Source organism: Kwoniella bestiolae, chromosome 3, assembly GCF_000512585.2.
Source record: "Kwoniella bestiolae CBS 10118 chromosome 3, complete sequence".
Classification (NCBI taxonomy): Eukaryota; Fungi; Basidiomycota; class Tremellomycetes; order Tremellales; family Cryptococcaceae; genus Kwoniella; species Kwoniella bestiolae.
Genome location: NC_089243.1, coordinates 1,689,975 through 1,708,265, shown reverse-complemented (window position 1 = coordinate 1,708,265; position 18,291 = coordinate 1,689,975). Strand labels below are relative to the sequence as shown.

Below are 18,291 nucleotides of genomic sequence, written 5' to 3'. Positions count from 1 at the left end.
ATGCCAAGTCGCATCTTATATACCTACAAACATGTCATATCGGGTCAAATAGCGACGAGACTATGTCATACATACAAAGGAGATACTTCTTGAAAAGCTGCGAGCGATACGTCATGATTGAAAGGAAGTAAGCAACCTTTGACCGGTCAATCATAAAGCTTATCGACTCGATATCGCAGTCATTCCAAGCTTCGCTCGAGCTGCCTCACTTTGATTTGAGTTCGCACATCATAAGGGGCAGACCAGCGCATGAATTATTGTACATTGATGTATCTACAGACGCTACGTTGCTCTAGCAACATCGATCTGCGAGAACGAGCCTTTCGATCCCCATTTCGTCAATCGCATTCTTTAGGAGTACAGCACCAGGACTCACAAGTGCATCCCCTAGGTAAGACTCCCTTGACCACCTCACGCAATACTCCTTTTTCCCACTTAGACCATTCCAACGCTTTCCCACATCTCAGGAAAAAAGCAGTTTCATATTCGTATAAATCAGCTTCGGTTTCATTGTAGGGGATGATGTCCATGCGAAGCTCGACAATTTGATATGGTTAAGGGGAAGAGAAGAATGCTGCAGATACATCATCAAACTTTGAGGATCACAAGTCGTATATTGTAAATTGTACCATCTTTCATACTCACACCGTCTCCTGGTCAAGGCTATATGTATATTCTTATCCAGTTGAGTGAAAAATGCCGGTGCCGAATTACGGTCCAACCCTATTATATGGTAGTTGCGCCACTGGATCGACATCAAGCAAAGTACCAACAAAAAGAGAGCAAGACGACAAGGGGGTAGAGGGGATGAGATAGCAAGGCCAAATGGAGGTGAAGTGGTGGTACGATCGACTCACATGGAGAGAAGGCGTTTGACCACTGTTTGTGAGTCTCGGAAAAGGTTTCGGTGAAGTGGGTTCCACCAAAGTCGCTTGTGAGGGTCGGGGGAGGTATCCATACGGGTGGAATGTGGTGAATTGGGGGTACATCCTGAGTTTGTCCAATCCTTTATTTTGACTCGGTGAGCTGAATTTCAAGGATAAGTCACGACCCAATCGAGTTGTGACAGGATTTTTGCACCACAGGAAGAGGCCAAGCCCGAGCCACACACAAACGACACGACCTTATCTCGTGTCTTGATCACGTATGCATAATTCCGTTATTCCGTTATTTTAACAATACACAAAACATTTCCTTTTTTTCTACCAATCATCATCAGGCGGAGCTAACCCCTTAACCTCCTCCTCCTCCTCATCACTACTCTCATCCATCTTAGCTTTCGCAAATAGCGCATCCATCTCTCTTCGTTTCTTCTCTTCTTCCGACATGACATTCGCAGCAGGCACGAACTTCTTAGCAGCGGAAGTATCGGTTTTGGGAGCTTGTGATACTGCGTCAAGTCAGGCCAGGCAGCCAAATCAGCTTTATCACTATGAAGATATGTTGGGAGGTAGATGTAGTTAAGAACTCACAAGGTATCATGCCCTCAGGATTCAGATCGATCTTCTTAGGTGAGATGTTCTTCCCTTCTAGCCATTCTGAAGTGGACATTACGTATTTCTCCACATCGTTCGTAGGGATATATATGTCATCTTGGAAGAAGGCGGGCTAACCATGGTAGAGTGACATCCGTGTCAGTACCTAACCATTCCATACTCCAGCTTAAGAGCAGAAGATCTGAGTTCTGTTATACTCAGGAGGTTACAAGGGTTCAAGGCGGAAGATTGACTAGACCCACCTTGTTCCTGGGTATACTAAACGCAACCTCCTCCAGCGTCTTCCCAGTCAACCTCAACGCCCTAGCCACCTCAACCTTCTTGACATCTACCATCCTCTTAGGCATAAACACCAATCCCAGCTGAGGAGACGGAGCGGTGAAACTCGGTAGCTTGTTGACCTTGTCGCCCTGATTGTTTAGGGAGATTTCGTACGCTTGGATCACACGTTCACCTTTACCCCATATATACAATATCGAAGTATCGGGATCGTACACTGGAAATAGCACGGATGGGGAGACATCTATCGTGATTGACTCGATCACCTCGATAGATCCGGAGGTAATCCGATACAGGTTGATCTTCCTTTGTGAGCCTCTCGAAAAGCCCACCGAGACCAAGTGAGCATCATCGATCCAAGAGATTTGGAACGATCGAGGACTATCGTGTGATTTTCCAGAAACGACTGCGGATGGGTCTCGCGGATCAAGCACCAGGATTTGATTGTCTTTTGTCGCTAATGCTGCTCTATCACCCTCAGAGGAGAAGATGAAATTGAATGTCTAGAGGACTGTTATAAGCTTGGAATGATGAACGGAGAGGCAAAGCTTACTCCTTTGGAAGACGCTTCAACAACCTTCACTTCCTCACCACCTGATAGATCCCAGAATCGGATGTGTGAAGAGCCATGATCATTTGTCAGTGCCACCAGGAGATCCTGTGCAGTAGGATGAAAAGCGATTTGAGTGATCTTATCGACTCCTTTGCCTAATTCCGCATCAGCTGCTCAGCCCTATCAGATTCGGCAGATTCACCCACAACACTCACCTCTGAGAACCTGATCAGGTTCAGGTCCAACACCCTGCAACCCCTCCTTGCCAACTTTCCAAACCCTCACCAACCCATCTTCACAAGCCACAGCGACCCTATCTCCCGCCAATTCAACATCAAAATCCACGATCTCCACTCCAGCGGATAAATACCCTTCGCCCCCTACTGACAATCTACCTTTCTTGGCTAAAGGGTGGACATTGAGTCTACCGCCTGTACCTTGTATAGGGAAGAATGCGAGATGGGCATTGGCTTTGAGGATTTTTGAGTCTTGATGTAAGGATGATAGGGGTGGTAAAGAGTCATAAGTGGGGATTAGAGGTGATTTACCAGCTAGGAATTTACGGGACCAGTTTGGGTTGTATCGTTCTGCCGGTTTGGACAGTGCAGTGCTGGGTGTAGATGCTTCCAGTGGCTGGGTCTTGGAAGGGGTTGGTGAGACGGCGTTGGCAATAGTGTCCTGTAATTTGGGTTGTTTAGTAGCATTTGTGGCAGGCGGAAAAGGGGTGATTTCCACTTCTTTCGGTTTCTCTACCTGCACCGGCAAATCCCTCTCTGAACTCTTCGTTGGCGTCTCCTCTGCTACTTTTACAATCTCTTTCAGCTGTATATCGCCCTTCTCTTCCTCCTTCACTGGCTTCTTCTCAGCAGAAGTCGGCTGCACCACGTCTACCACCTCCCTCTCACTTCCAAAGACCAGCTTCAAACCTCTTCCTTCCCATCCTGTCCCAGCGTTCCATATCCCTTCTTTCCAAAGTTCGTACCCTGGCATATATCTTTCCACGAACTTATGCACTTGTTCATCGGTCATGCCCTTGCCACCATTGTTGGCTTTCATACCGTGTTCCTGCTGCAATCTCCACTTGAACACGTAATTATAGGATAACGGCTCGACCTGCACGAATGCTTGAAAGCTTTGATACACAGCTTGGGAGAATTCCGATAGATATGAATTGAGGGTCTGCAATGATGAGATCGGGTGTTTGACGAAGTAGGTGTCAGAAGTTTGAGGAGATGCAGGTTTCGGAGTTGAATATGCGGAATCAAGTTCTGATGATGATAGTGGTGCGAAACCCATTGACCACCCTTCTAAGATGAACACGTCGATTGGACCGTTGATCTTGACGCTCTCAGCGGATCTATCGCCTTCACCTCCACATAAACTCTTGTCAAATATCGGGAAGTCAACAGTATTAGCCGGGAAATCGTTGATTTGTTTGACCTTTTCAATGACAGATTTAGCAAGGTCGACATCGTGCGTTCCTGGTGGACCTCTTCCGGCTAGAAGTGCGTTATCGGGATGTTTCGCAGCGACCATCTTGAGACCGTCATGAGTCTTGTACAGATCTAATCGAATGTAGAGCATGTCAGCTAAGACACCAGGTCAGTCATGGTAATTTCGGCTTACCATCGAGAGATAAGACTGCAGCTGACAACCCCTTCTTCTCCTTCAGATACTCCACGAAGCCGGAACAAAGGGTTGTTTTGCCTGTACACAATCAGCTGTAAGCTTTGAGTACATCACCAAGATTGAATGAGAGAACGCTGACCACATCCCTGAGGACCTTGAAGTCCCGCCATCAAAGGTCCACTAGAATTGCCTTGCTTATGTCGCTCATACTCGCCAGCCAGATAATCAGCCACTATACGGGACTTGTAGCTGGTTGAGGAGTATGTTTCGCCATTCTCCAGCGATGGCAAGTTGGTGTTGGTCTTAGTGCTGGATGCAGAAGCGAGATTATCTCGAGGCTTGCCATTATCGACTGATGGCTCGTCGGATGAAATAGTGGACGGAGGGGTAGTCGCGGTAGGCAGAGCTTGCTTCGGAGCCGACACCATTGGTGCGGGAGCAGACTGAGCTGTTGAGATAGATGCGCTCGGTTTAGATTTGGCGGATGTCTCTTTATATTCCTTGATCCTTCCTTCCCATGTACTCCGTCTTGATGGATCTAAGCTGAAGTACAGCGGTTTCTTATCTGCTCCGTTCAACCACTCTTGATTCGTTTGTTCAGGAACTACAAGCACAAAATGGTTAGGCTGAATTCCATATCGCTGATTATGGTTATGACTTACTCGAGCCCACAACATCAGGATACAAATCCTCATGATAATCTATCAGCTGTCTCCTCGGTACCTTGGCACTAAGCGGTACCAGTGCATCCCCATCTTTATCCGTCACTTGCAACAGCACACTAGCGATCTCAGCTTTCATGACATCAAGTTTCGTAGGATGTACCATAGCTATCGATCCGTTATTCAAGGTGTACTGCAAGGGGTGTAAGGTCTCCTGATATCCCATTGGACCTGATAATTCGATTTGACGTAGGGTCATATCCCCTTTCCCCACTAAGTATATTATTCTCCGTTCATCATCGACTAATGGTACCAAAGGGTTGGTAGAGGTGTCCAATGACTGTGTGAAGATAGTTTCTAGCTCATTTGGATTTTTCGTGGTTGAAATAAGAGAGTATTGTCTATTTCTAGTTTTTGAGAATGACGTTACGAATATATCTTCTCCTATCCAGGTGAGTCTGCATGGTTTCAAAGCTTGTATCGAGAATGAGAGGTTTTTCGTCTTGATTGGATCGTTGGATTGTCGAGGTTCGTAGATGTACAGATTGCCTGATTTATCTATGACTGCGACTTTCGTGCCATCTCCTGACCACCCGAAAGACCAGATACCCTTGGGTTCCTTGAGATTCAGTGTGATTGCAGGTGAAGCTGAAGCGGATGTGTCGTAGATCACCAGAGGATGAGATACGGAGGAGACAAGGAGAAGATTCGGGGTGGTAGAGTGAAGGGAGAGATTGGTTATCGGTGAGGAAGATAAACCAGGGATCGTGTGCCGCAGAGTGAATGAGGGCCCTTCGGTGAGGTCATACACAGATATCTGAACAAAGATGTATCAGTCAGACAACGATATTCCATGAACGATGGCGCTGATACCGAGTATTACCAAGGAATATGAGACATGTCACTCACGGTCCCATCCAATCCCCCAATGACAACGGTATCATCCTCCAGTCTGCTCAGGTCCCAATCACCAATTCCACCACCTTTACCCACTTTCTCCACCCCTGCTTCCTCTCCAGTATAGGTCCCATACTTTCTATAGCTCAAGTCGCCCGCAGCGGTCACGGTCACGATCCATTCTCTGTTGCTTTTGACTTCACCACTGAAGGTAGATAGGTTACTACTGCTTGAAGAGTTCTGGGAAGGTAGATGTGAGCGATAAAACTCCTCTCTTGGAGGGATGGACGAGATGGAATTGCGGTATTTTGATGCACCGAATTTCGAGGGTGCCATGACCGATGTCCCTGCTTGCCGAGGCCATACGATAGCTTTGCTGTAGTGATGCTGTCGAAGTGTGCTAACAAGATTGGTGTATATGCATGAGCTGTATCTCATTGACAATAGGGGATCAACAGATCACGACCAAACATCCCACCATCCACCATGATGACCTCACTATGAGTAGCCGGTCCGTGCGTTCCTGATCATTGGTAGTAGGTGGAATGAATTTGATTCCGTCGAGATATCATTCGAATTTCGAATACATTAAGAACAGCTAATCAGTGAGAGGATTCATCTCGTTCTACACTCCAATCCGTCCCATTCATCATCGTCCTGGTTTCGCAATCATGAACAGAACAGGTGTCTTTCTCCTAGGCAGAGCCTCAAGTTCCCGCTCATATTTGATACCCTCACCTTTTCCCCGCCGTCTCCAGAGATCGCTTCATACCACTTCCCGATGTTCAGCCGATCCCCCTTCCCCCTCGACCGCCTATGCTCAACGCATGCAGAGTCTCATGAACCAGCCCACTCATAGTAGATCTTCAAATCCTACAGTTCGATTGCAGCAGCCCTGGCCATGGCACGAGGTACCTTCCACTTCTCCCGACACCATAACATTACAGCGGACGTTGTTCGCTAGACCACCGGATTTTGCGCCTCCACTCCTGCTGTTCGCGGCTGGTGTTTGGGGCTTATTTGTTTTCGCCTGGCTACTTCTGCCTGAGCCGCCGAAAAAGGAATATGCTGAGGAGGAGAAGCAGATCATAGCGGAGAATGACAGAAAGGCTAAAGAAGCGTGAGTGTGATGCCTGTGTCGAGTGCGAAGATACCTTTGCATGGCTGATCACGGTTTTTGGGTATTCTAGGAATATCTTATCGAGACTAGGCATAAGCTTCACCAATACCATCTTCTCATCTGCTCAGCCACTGATATATGGTCTGGTCACTGTCGGATTGATAACCATGATGGCTTTTCCACTAGGATAGTAACTAGGATAAATATGGTGCAGATAAAACCCAAAAACACGCCCAATGGCCCAGCTCAGACAGTATTAGACCATGATGACCTCACCATGATACCCGTGGAGGACTGATCGAATTGAATTGTGGAATGTCGAGAGAGGATTCGAATTTCGAATACATTAAGAACAGCTAATCAGTGAGAGGATTCATCTCGTTCTACACTCCAATCCGTCCCATTCATCATCGTCCTGGTTTCGCAATCATGAACAGAACAGGTGTCTTTCTCCTAGGCAGAGCCTCAAGTTCCCGCTCATATTTGATACCCTCACCTTTTCCCCGCCGTCTCCAGAGATCGCTTCATACCACTTCCCGATGTTCAGCCGATCCCCCTTCCCCCTCGACCGCCTATGCTCAACGCATGCAGAGTCTCATGAACCAGCCCACTCATAGTAGATCTTCAAATCCTACAGTTCGATTGCAGCAGCCCTGGCCATGGCACGAGGTACCTTCCACTTCTCCCGACACCATAACATTACAGCGGACGTTGTTCGCTAGACCACCGGATTTTGCGCCTCCACTCCTGCTGTTCGCGGCTGGTGTTTGGGGCTTATTTGTTTTCGCCTGGCTACTTCTGCCTGAGCCGCCGAAAAAGGAATATGCTGAGGAGGAGAAGCAGATCATAGCGGAGAATGACAGAAAGGCTAAAGAAGCGTGAGTGTGATGCCTGTGTCGAGTGCGAAGATACCTTTGCATGGCTGATCACGGTTTTTGGGTATTCTAGGAATATCTTATCGAGACTAGGCATAAGCTTCACCAATACCATCTTCTCATCTGCTCAGCCACTGATATATGGTCTGGTCACTGTCGGATTGATAACCATGATGGCTTTTTCCACTAGGATAGTAACTAGGATAAATATGGTGCAGATAAAACCCAAAAACACGCCCAATGGCCCAGCTCAGACAGTATTAAGATTGACAAATGTGGGACATGAGATGTTACCCTGGAGAGCGAACAATTCGAGGGAAGTGAAAGTAGAGGATTGTCATGTCTATATACCCAGTTTGAGTGAGTCTGAAATTCACTTTTTGTGGGACTGCTCATCGAGATTCAGAGCTGACGTGCGTTGTGACCTCTTACGATGTATCAGATAATTCACACACAATACGAATGAAAGTGCTCAAGAATGGAAAGGTCAATAAATGGTCATTGGATAGATTCCCCTACAGTCTAGATTACAGGGCTATTCCCGAAACGGCGAAGGTGGACAAGGAAGTCGTCCAGTCGGTTAATAGATTACAACACGTCTTCGGATATTTGAAGGTCGGACAATGATATCGTTACCTCACAAGGTATATGAAACTGCATATGCACTACTCGAACCGACGGGGTATAAAATATGCATCATCAGTACAGTCAAATAGGTAAAGTCATACAGCACCACATCAGGTCATTTCCCCATCCAGATCAATGGTCTTTCGCAAACAACGCAAACAGAGTCAAGGGGCATAATACTGTCACGCGAGTGTGGAAACTAACTATCATCACACGCCAAGTTCCCTTCGCCGGGGGTGAGGTCTACTCGTTTGGGTAGGTTCTCTCTCCGTCCGGACCTAGGTCTCGAAGAACTGCAAATTAATGCAATGGTCAGCGGCCTTGCGAATGAAGGTGACAAGCAGAGATATCATGGCTCACGAATCCAGCGTCGGGGTTAGAGCAATCCCAAGTTTGCATTGGTCGAATATTAAGGAAGTTATCCATCTTCACGTACCCAGCTTCAGCAGCGAGATTGAGACATTGGTCTATGAAGACCATATCGTATCAGCGCGTCTAGCAGAGCTAGGGGCGAGAAAGGAGAAAAGGACAGATAAACCCACTGTTATCTACACTGCTTCGGAGCAATTGACCGTCCCAAGACCACTGTTGACCTTTTTCTTCATCTTGACATTCCTCGATACGGACGGCCATACCATTCGTAACCCTCAGATTGACATCGTACGAATCCACTGCCGTTTAAGTGTGGATTGTCGCACCCGCCTCGAGACATAGGTTATTTGAACCGAGTTTGACTAGTCCGGCGTATGATCCAGGGAGAGACCATTCCATCAATTCATGCGAGGTGTTGTAACCTGATCCGCTGAAACCTGTACCGGCGCAATAAGTGCTGTGGCACGTTCAAAATGGATTTAGCGTACGATCGCCCCATTCTTCGAGGTTTTCTCTTAGGATCAGGACTTACAGTGCGATACCTTGTGTGGCATTCGGAGCGGAGCTACTAATAGCAGAAACGCAGATATCTTTTCTACCTTGAGCTACAGTATAACCAGGACGACCGACAAGCAATTAGCATTCTCATACCGATTTATCCTGGGCGGCGCTGGTAGGACGACTCACGATGCAAGAAGTTCAGATTCGATCGTGAAACGGCCACTTCACCTCCCTGAGGAACACCGGCAGTGAGATTTTTGGGCTCGGGGCTCTGACGAATGAGCCAGACTACGTACATGTGTTGAACACACAAGTCAGTCCGGTTCCTGGGCCTGGGTATGTGAAGCAGTGGATGAATCACTCACCTTGATTGGTGTTATCAGGGTAACAACCATACATATGAGGCCCGTTTTCGCCAAAATCGATACATCTATCGGTGATCCAGCCGGACGAGTTGGAAAGTTGAAGTCGATTATCGGATCCGTATTTGAAGCTGTTTCCTCAAGTCACATTAGCTTTGCTCTGGCTCCATTCCGGACCCAAAGAAGACTCAACGTACATTTGGGAAGTTGAGTTCCCAGTGAAGCCTTGTAGCTATATAAATCATTGCAAAGCGATCAGCGACGCCTAGATCTTACGTGGCATAGATCCCAAGAGAACTGTGGCTGTGATGATGGTTGACTTATAGTGATTTGGTCTTCCTCACCTCCTTCACCTATATCAAGCACCAGCTGACTCTCCTCATGTACGATCGCCCCACCAGATGGTAGGATAGGTACCCTCCAGGTGGAAGCGTTCTGACAATCGGTAGCGACCACTTGTGTACCTGCCGAAGCAGGATTTGAAGAGACTCCCAAACATTTCTTGTCCCGTCCTACTGCTGCGATATAGTACCCATCTGCCCATCCATTGAGTGACTGAGTCTGTCTAGATACCAAAGAGGTGGGAGCGCCCAGTCCCAGAGTAGAGGTGGAGGCGAGGAAGAATAGGACAATAGATAGTGTGGAGATCATTATGAGGTAGTAAAATAGAGTAAATGAAGGTGTATTAATTGATAATAGTAAAAAAGGTAGAAAGCGAAAAGCGAAGTAAACGGTGAGTACAAGGTTGAATAGATTCCAAAGTAAGTCGATTCTTTTGGATGAAGAAAAGAAAAAAGAAAGAGAAAAAGAGTTCAGATATTTTGAAGACGAATGAGATCTTTATATAGCTCCCAGCTGGTCGTCTCTTCGTATGAGCATTTATTGAATGCGATGCGCCAATCCGCCAATCTCCCCTTGGCGATACTCGTGACATCCCAAAGCATAAAAGGAAGTTTACCTGATCCTTTCATAGAGGTTTATCGATTAACCCTGAGCCCCTTTGACTCTCTTTCATGAGAATGGATAATAGATCGCATCCCCCTGTACTCCTTTCGACTGGTCAAATGCCAAGAGGATCCAGAACGTAGATTGTGTAGATCTCTACCTCGGTGAGGGCGTGTTTACTGGGTGGTCAAGCATGCGACGTTGAAGTTCGGAGTCTGAGGCAGCGACATGCTCCGATACCCACTTTTGGTCGTTATGGGTTAACGTGCGCGATGAAAGGAACAGGCCTAATTGATAGGTACTCAAAGCTTATTATGTGGCCTTGGGCTCTCCTGTACAGAAGAAAGGATGGGCAAATATCTCTTCTCCTACAGCTAATTGGCGTGACCCATCAGGTCCCGACTTCCAGAGGTAGCCTTCCAACATTTTACGTTGCATGCACACCTCAACATCCACACCGATCATGAAATGACATAGGCAATTCCTCGATCAAAATTGACCTCCTGCTCTTACGGTTGATAGTATATGACGCCGAGCAGTCTGTACAGAGGTCAATCGACTAGGGATGCCATAACACCGATTGTAACTTATATTTGGCGCTGAACTACGCCTTACTGTCGGTCAGAAACGTTCAACGCATTTGTACTTCACTCAATAAGCTGGGGGAGAACCTTAAATGAATGAGCTGCAGCATTCAGGATTCCCAAGTGGCCCTCGACCGTGTTACTGATCGAGCGGTGTCCGACTTCACTTCAGAGCTGACAGGATGTGAATCCTATCGTAGATGTCGTTGCCATCATTGTGCAGCACACATGCATTGCATGGAATACAGTACGGAAATTCACCTGAACAGAATAGGAAGGTCATGTTTGCAGCTCGGAGGATGACCAAGTGTCCGAGTCCTCGAATTATACCATAGAATCGATGAGGGACGGCTAACTAGTCTGGGAAAAGGACTGGACAAGGCAGTGCAGTGCAGAGTCAGATCACCGCCACTCTGCGTACAGTCTACTGTTAATCATGCCTCACCTGGGAGATATCACCCGAACATTCCCTAATTTCTAGATCCCTCAAAACCCCCACATCATCCAAAGATTCTTTGATAGTCAGGCAATATCCAAGTACATTCCGCAAATCAGTACATCTCTCCTCATAGAACTGTGTGTCTTCCTATGGATCTGTGTCTTTTGAAAGGTTTGTACTTGAATGCTCAGCACTCACTGATATCATTATTCCCAATCCAAATCTCATCACCCTCCACCACCCACTTCTCCCCCTCTTCAACAAGATTACACCACCCCAACCAAACCGCCTGACCATCTTCAAAGACAGTATGAGGGAACCTATCTTCGTCTAGTGTGGTATTGCCCGATTGGAGGCAGACGTTATGGCCTGGAATTTGAATGAGGTTGTTCGGCGTGGGAGAGATCACCCATTGTTGAAAGTTTGTTTCGATGGGAGCTGGGGATGTTTCGCAATATGTTCTAATCGGAGCCGGACGGGAACAGATACAGCAGGCCGACAATTTGCTTGATATACTTTGTCAACTTGAGAGTATAACTTGACTTACAGAGCTACTTTCTGGCCTGAATAGTAATTCTCATCACCCGGAATAGCGGAAATACATAGATCATTCCTTCCCTTGGCTGCAGTCACGCAACTTTTAGTGACCTCACATGCACATACGCAAAACAACTCACGATGGATATACTGTTTCCACCCGTCCGTAGACGGCGCATCCGTTCCTCTAGGGATATCATCGAGCGACCCGCCTTGTCTTCTCGATAAAGGATTAGCTGTCACAGCTACGAGCAAAGAGAGTAGAAAGAATGTATTGCTGAATTTGATCATTGTCAGTGATACAGTAAGTGGATTTAATTTCTGGTATTATGTAGAATGCGTGAGAGAGGTCTACCCTCAGAGCCTCTTATACGTCATGCATGAGGTGATACAGCGGGACATCTCTTCGGTGACCGGTCGATGGTACTGCACATGGATGGATTTGTGTGATCGATCGGGATTGATCTATGCCCTCATATATGTACAGCTATAAGTGAAGATGGGTCATCCCGACCTCAACGGAATGTGTATCCCAAGAAGGCTGTGCGGAACGATCAGTCAAAGCTAAGACGATCCTGTACACACTAGCTTTCAACATCGGATCATTTCGTAGATCGTTGCGTGTGGGAATCGAACTAAGTTAGCTTTACTTCTAGCGCACCGCTTCTTTGACGTGCCACACGTTATATTCGTGATATACACAAGTGGTGTTGTAATTGTGCATATTGTGCATGATTTCTTTTGTCCGTGCCATTTTCAGCCATGTCTAGGATTCTTTCCGCCTTACTTCCTGTAGTTCAAGGTAGCAGTAGCCTGGTTGACAGGGAGGACGACTGCACGTGGAATATTAGCCTACCATCTTCCGTTTATATTGGAGACACAACAACTCACATAGCTGAGCAATGTTGACGTGAGGAGGTCTTGAAGCAGTCCAGACGATTTCCTCGGCAATATCTTCAGCGACCACTATACCCAATCAATCCAATCAGTACAGGTCTTTGGACAGGATGCCTAATGCATACAGCCGCATGGTGACACCTGGCTGAGAATGGTTAGAGAGGTATCACTCACAAGGTTGTAATCCCTTATAAACATTATCCGCCTTCTCCTTATCTCCTCTGAATCTCACCACCGAGAATTCAGTCTCAACCATACCAGGTTGAATCTCAATGACCCTGATGGGGGTGTTGACCAGCTCTCTGAGGAGTGATCCGTTGAATGCAGATAGGGCATGTTTGGTAGCGCAGTAGATGGCTCCTCCGGCGTAGGGTTCTCGACCGGCGATGGAACCGAGGTTGATGATTGTCTAATGTACCAGTCAACAAACAGCCTTTGGAGGATTGATAGATGGGATCGGTGGTTTCACTCACACCGGCTTGTTTGGCTTTGAACTGTTTTACGAAGATCTGGGTGAGGTGGATAAGACCGAGGACTAAGAATCGAACGATTGTGTTGGTTACAGAGACAACTCGGATGACCTTTTTATCGCAGAGGATGAGACTTTACTCACCGTTGGTATCGAACATCTGGGTGATATCAGCGTCGGCTGCGTACGAGGAATGTTCGATCAGTGAGATACAGAGCTTTCTGTATACGACTCCTGTGGGAGGTCCGAAGCATGCTTACCGATATCTGCAAATCATGGATATGATCATCAGCACCAACCACTCTCATTCCGGCTGATCCATTGAGACTCACCTCCGACCTGTTCAGTTCCCTTGACCATACCAGCGTTGTTGACGAGGCTACAAAATTAAAACACAAGACGATCAGCATACATATAACTTGCTTATCATGCTAATGACACCATCATATCTGTCTGATGTAAACCAATCCCCCAGTCCACTACGTCCCTTCTCCTGCCAGGTTACCATGCACTACGTCCCTTCCCCCAACAGTCAGACCTGATACACCGAAATCAATCACTCACATATCAACCTCCAACCCCTCCTCCTTTACTTTCTCCGGAATCCCATCCAACTCCTCAAACTTCCTTACATCCGCCTCGATAGTCAGCACTTTCCCCTCCTTCCCGACGGCCTTGTAGGCATCTTCGGCTTTAGCCTTGACGGCTTTGAGGTTCTCAGCCCGTCGAGCGAGGAGGACGAGGTTCGCGCCTGTTCGGGCGAAGAGGACGGCGGTGGCTGCGCCGATTCCTGCTGAGGCACCTGTTATGAGGACTGTGGGTGGGGGAGTTAGCTTGGACTTATCAGTGATGCGGGTAGAGAGGATGACACGGGGAAGAAGAGGTGCGGATAGAAGGAGAGAGGGGTCGGAGCGGAGAGACGAGGGGTGAGGGGCCAGGGGAGATAGACGGGAGGTGTGAAGGTGGGGAAGGGAAAGATAAGGAGAGAGAGAGGCAGGAGAGGTATACTGGACGTACCAGTCTTGCCTGCCAATCTGTCACATCCATCAGAATGATCAGCAAAGTTATCAAACCAGGATGAGGAAGAGCGGCCTTCCGAGTTGAGCAGATCGTAGGCTCACCTATCAGTATTGAACACGGACATATTCCTTATCTGTCGTAGCGCAGAGGTTTTTTGGGAATTTTTGAGTGAAAGGAGTGGGTTACCAGATGATTTGGCTAGTCTGAAGAACATGAGCTATTTCTTGACGAGGATACAATTGGTTTGATCTTGATGATCAAAGGGATCTTTGTGACTCACGTACGAGTAGAGATAGATACCTGATACTTGGTTAGTATGGTGTGATCCGTTTGGTGAGGTTGGATGTGTTATCGGGATAATCTAACCGGCTTTCTTGCGGAATCAAGTGTAGCAATACCCTGAATATACCGACGACGTGATTGCTCGTGATATCATCAACGACGGTGATGGCCGATGCAAGTATCATCAAGTACCATAAATATGGATTCATCGTCAGAAAGATATATACAATACAAGGCCACGCTATAGTACGATGGCCAAAAGAAGAAGTACAAACCATCCACACATCTACCTCCCCTGAGGTGTATTCCCTCTACTAACCCTCTCTTCTACCCTCTGCCTGACATTCCCCCATAATCTCCCCGCACCATCCCTTATCCCCCCAGCGACATTCGTAACAGCATCGAAGTTCTTAGGCAGCTCAAACTGAGCATTGGCGCCTGCATCTTGGTTTGTCCTATATAAACCCGATCCAGCTACACCCCCTACGGAGAGTTCATATCCGCCCGCACGGAGGTTGATAGATGGTCCGTTGGTTGTGGTGGTAGGAACAGGTGTGGAAGAGGGTATGGGGGTGTTGGAGTTGGATAGGAGAGTTGAGGATTGTTGGCCTGTTGGTGGGGCGTAGATTGAGTCGGGGTAATGTATCGCACATGATTCGACCATTTCGAGGAAGCTGTCAAGTCTATGTTAACACTGATCTGTGTGTTTCCGTGGCTCCAAATGGACTCTGATTGAGTACGATGGAAAGAAGTCCATTACCCACCTCGTCGAATTATGCACCATACTTCCACCCAGTAGTATCCTCGTACCCCCCGGTCCACCCGCAGCATCACTCGCCAATCTCTGATTGAGCAGTGCGACTGCTCGACCTTCTTCATAAGTAGTTCCGCCAATCATGAATATGATGATATCCTGGGGTCTACAGATATGATTGAAATATCAATACCTTACCCTCACAATTGCATTTCAGGTCCTGAGGAAGGGGCGAACACGCTCACCTCTGAGTTCTCATAGCATCATCTCCACCAACAAAAGGATAACTCCCCTCCCTCAAACGATTCTTCAACAACAGATCTAACGTCTGCGTCAAATGAGGTTCATGCCTCGTATACACATTCTCGACTCCCTTTAGACCTTTAAGAGCGGATTTACCCCTCGAAAAGAAATTCTCATTCATGAAGAGATCATCTTGACGTATATCCGCTCCTGCGAAATTCAGCATCACGTAGACCAGCCTCGCTTTGTCCGCTGATACTCCGTTGGAAATTAGGTTATCTATCACTTGAGGTATCTGGTTGCCTATTAGTTTCTGGTATCGAAGGGCGTATAGGATGGCGAGGCGTAACTTGTTGGCTGGTCGAGTTTTGGGTGAGGAGATGAGGGTTTGAACAGACTGAGCATGAAATGGAATGGAATGGAATGCGTATCAGCTCGATTAATCTTATCTTCCATATTGACTTCCTCGTCTCATCTCGAGCATTACCTGCTACTATCCCAGAATGACAAGGCATGACTCACCCTCAAATCACTCGCATGACTCTCAACGCTACTCAAACTCTGCTCGACCTCACTAATCTCCAACAACCCATCCCTCTCCACGATCTTACTTAGCTCCCCCACAAGCGTCACATGCTTCGTGACATTCCCACTCAATTTCTTGAACTCCGGATACTCCTCGATGAACCTCTTCATATCCGCGACAGTCTCGATCCTGTTCGCTGAATTCGAAGATGAGCTGGAAGGGTTGATGGACGAATTGCGCTGTTGATATTCTGTTACGTAGGATGAGATGGACGCTCCGAGATCACCGAAGTTCGCGAATAGGTTTTGGGAGTAGAATGGATCTGAGGATGTGGATAGGACTAGGTCCTGCAGTATGGGGAGGTGTTAGTAATCGTAGCACACTTTAATTTCACTTCGTACAGGATGAGCGGTTAAGAGAACCGAGCATATGTATTTAGGTGACACCGACTCACCCTCAACTCAATCTTCTCTTCCCCATCTATCCTGACTCTCCCATTATTTATCCCCAGCAACTCATGCACCATCGCCTGATAAGTCCACTGAGAGAGCAGCGGAGTGACCGGGTCGTTCCTTCGGTCTATAGCGATAAGAACAACTCGTCAGTTCAAGTTCCTGAGGGCAAGAACGCTTGACTCAGATTGAGTACGCTGACCCACCCAAGATCAACAACAACGGAGCAGGCCCATTCGTACCCCTAAAATCGAATAAATCCTTATACGGCGCATTCGTCATCGCCGACTGAACTTCCATGGCCAATTTCTTTCCAGCCAGGGACATCTTCTCGTATCGGATGATAGGCTTTTTCTTGAGTGAGAGCAGGACGGATAGGATCGTGTTGAGGTGGGTATTGAGGGTAGGTGGGGGGAGATGTTGAGGTGGGGGAAGGAATATTGGGGGCTGTGGGGATGAATAAATGATTTAGTATGATGTTCAGTTGTGGGAATAGTCCATCACATGGAGAGATAATGGGTGGTATCCAAGGTCCTTGACTGCCCTTTGACGCTCATAGATAGTATAGATGAGGTGGAGACTCGACCATGCAACTCACATTAGAAGGACCATCCCCTCCATCAGCCAGGGCAGCAGGTGTTAAGCTGAAATGCGAAGGATACTGAGCCAAGAAATCCGCAAAGTATTCCTGAGACAGATCGCACACATCAGCATTATGCTTGGTTTTTTATTCGGACAATGAAGCTGAGTAATCAAAAACGAATGAATGCCCACCTGCACCTCCTTGACCACCTCAAACTCGTCAACAGAAGCCATCCCCTCGATCTGCGTCTTCGTCAAAGTATTTGAGAAGTCTAAGTTCATGTATGTATAGCACATCATCAACCGGAACAAGGCCGTGAGCCAGCAGATGTGCTAAGACTAGGGCCGAGATCACTTACAGAGCCAATATCCCCCATATCTAGGTTTAATCAACTCGTTCTTGACTGCTTCGATACTGGTCTCGCTGGGTGAGAGAAAGGCGATACATGATAAGTGATTTAGAGGTTCTCGGTTGATACTGCCCACGTCCAACACATCAGCGAACAATCCATCTCGGCGTACATCTAGGTCTATACGCCTGGATGGCTAGATGACTAGAGGAAGAGCTCACTTGTCTATCCTATCGGTTAGGTATACCTCGTGGGCTAATAATTCAGATTGGGTAGTTACCATCGATACTACTGGTGTCTACGAGTTATCGGTAGATCAGAACACACGCCATTATTTATGGCAGGATGCACAATGCTATGCTCCTTGGACATCAGAGATGATACATACCGTGTGGGCATCCAAAAGTAACACCTTCATCCCCGGTACTTCCGTTATCATCTTGGTGATGTACGTCTGGACCGCTTTGAGGACGTCCATCTTGGCGGAATGTCGTTATGGTGTACTAGACAAGCCAGGTTCAGATGTCTTCGGCCACAGTACTGTAGGATATGGCTTGAGCTTATAGTAGGATGATGTAGATCGTATGTAGGATGATGTTGCTTCTCATATCCTTGTCGCCATCACTGTCACTACTACATACAGTCATTGTTGTTGTCGGGAATGGGACCCCACTTGACACCTCCCTCCACTTTGAACAATGTAAACGTGGCAACGTACAACCACTCATTGTTGCAGCTTTGGCTTGCATCACATTCCTTGCTTCAATGCTGAGTAAACAAACAACTCTTATGGCAGGACAAGGCAGACCGCATCATCACTCTTTTGCATGAAACAAAT

At 47.3% G+C, this 18,291-nt stretch overlaps 9 protein-coding genes across 9 annotated transcripts; 2 read left to right on the top strand and 7 right to left on the bottom strand.

Moving 5' to 3' along the window:
* Positions 1 to 554: 554 nt before the first annotated feature.
* Positions 555 to 989, bottom strand: I302_105310 (uncharacterized protein; the record flags this gene model as incomplete). The annotated part of the gene is made up of 3 exons (XM_065870063.1): positions 555 to 574; positions 646 to 745; positions 858 to 989. 3 exons carry the CDS (start codon positions 987 to 989, stop codon positions 555 to 557), a joined length of 252 nt encoding a protein of 83 aa, XP_065726135.1.
* A 213-nt stretch (positions 990 to 1,202) lies between these two features.
* On the bottom strand, positions 1,203 to 5,852 carry I302_105309 (uncharacterized protein; the record flags this gene model as incomplete). The annotated part of the gene is made up of 9 exons (XM_065870062.1): positions 1,203 to 1,390; positions 1,473 to 1,608; positions 1,739 to 2,278; positions 2,329 to 2,483; positions 2,544 to 3,893; positions 3,955 to 4,035; positions 4,097 to 4,561; positions 4,620 to 5,436; positions 5,529 to 5,852. 9 exons carry the CDS (start codon positions 5,850 to 5,852, stop codon positions 1,203 to 1,205), a joined length of 4,056 nt encoding a protein of 1,351 aa, XP_065726134.1.
* Positions 5,853 to 6,187: 335 nt separating this feature from the next.
* Positions 6,188 to 6,827, top strand: I302_105308 (uncharacterized protein; the record flags this gene model as incomplete). Its single annotated transcript, XM_065870061.1, has 2 exons — positions 6,188 to 6,636; positions 6,707 to 6,827. The coding sequence occupies 2 exons, from the start codon at positions 6,188 to 6,190 to the stop codon at positions 6,825 to 6,827; spliced, it is 570 nt and encodes a 189-aa protein (XP_065726133.1).
* A 238-nt stretch (positions 6,828 to 7,065) lies between these two features.
* On the top strand, positions 7,066 to 8,138 carry I302_105307 (uncharacterized protein; the record flags this gene model as incomplete). Its single annotated transcript, XM_065870060.1, has 3 exons — positions 7,066 to 7,514; positions 7,585 to 7,871; positions 7,954 to 8,138. 3 exons carry the CDS (start codon positions 7,066 to 7,068, stop codon positions 8,136 to 8,138), a joined length of 921 nt encoding a protein of 306 aa, XP_065726132.1.
* A 278-nt stretch (positions 8,139 to 8,416) lies between these two features.
* I302_105306 (uncharacterized protein) lies at positions 8,417 to 8,771 on the bottom strand (the record flags this gene model as incomplete). The annotated part of the gene is made up of 3 exons (XM_019195172.1): positions 8,417 to 8,431; positions 8,499 to 8,605; positions 8,681 to 8,771. The coding sequence occupies 3 exons, from the start codon at positions 8,769 to 8,771 to the stop codon at positions 8,417 to 8,419; spliced, it is 213 nt and encodes a 70-aa protein (XP_019042885.1).
* Positions 8,772 to 8,816: 45 nt separating this feature from the next.
* I302_105305 (uncharacterized protein) lies at positions 8,817 to 10,024 on the bottom strand (the record flags this gene model as incomplete). Its single annotated transcript, XM_019195171.1, has 6 exons — positions 8,817 to 8,967; positions 9,043 to 9,115; positions 9,198 to 9,299; positions 9,377 to 9,504; positions 9,571 to 9,605; positions 9,650 to 10,024. 6 exons carry the CDS (start codon positions 10,022 to 10,024, stop codon positions 8,817 to 8,819), a joined length of 864 nt encoding a protein of 287 aa, XP_019042884.1.
* Positions 10,025 to 11,332: 1,308 nt separating this feature from the next.
* I302_105304 (uncharacterized protein) lies at positions 11,333 to 12,169 on the bottom strand (the record flags this gene model as incomplete). Its single annotated transcript, XM_019195170.1, has 4 exons — positions 11,333 to 11,415; positions 11,540 to 11,802; positions 11,889 to 11,964; positions 12,019 to 12,169. The coding sequence occupies 4 exons, from the start codon at positions 12,167 to 12,169 to the stop codon at positions 11,333 to 11,335; spliced, it is 573 nt and encodes a 190-aa protein (XP_019042883.1).
* A 492-nt stretch (positions 12,170 to 12,661) lies between these two features.
* On the bottom strand, positions 12,662 to 14,388 carry I302_105303 (uncharacterized protein; the record flags this gene model as incomplete). Its single annotated transcript, XM_019195169.1, has 9 exons — positions 12,662 to 12,711; positions 12,770 to 12,844; positions 12,950 to 13,184; positions 13,249 to 13,310; positions 13,389 to 13,424; positions 13,577 to 13,623; positions 13,809 to 14,058; positions 14,262 to 14,278; positions 14,366 to 14,388. 9 exons carry the CDS (start codon positions 14,386 to 14,388, stop codon positions 12,662 to 12,664), a joined length of 795 nt encoding a protein of 264 aa, XP_019042882.1.
* A 444-nt stretch (positions 14,389 to 14,832) lies between these two features.
* I302_105302 (uncharacterized protein) lies at positions 14,833 to 17,931 on the bottom strand (the record flags this gene model as incomplete). Its single annotated transcript, XM_019195168.1, has 11 exons — positions 14,833 to 15,220; positions 15,311 to 15,466; positions 15,546 to 15,940; positions 16,066 to 16,416; positions 16,524 to 16,648; positions 16,728 to 16,968; positions 17,120 to 17,209; positions 17,296 to 17,375; positions 17,463 to 17,581; positions 17,675 to 17,751; positions 17,842 to 17,931. 11 exons carry the CDS (start codon positions 17,929 to 17,931, stop codon positions 14,833 to 14,835), a joined length of 2,112 nt encoding a protein of 703 aa, XP_019042881.1.
* Between the last annotated feature and the right edge of the window lie 360 nt (positions 17,932 to 18,291).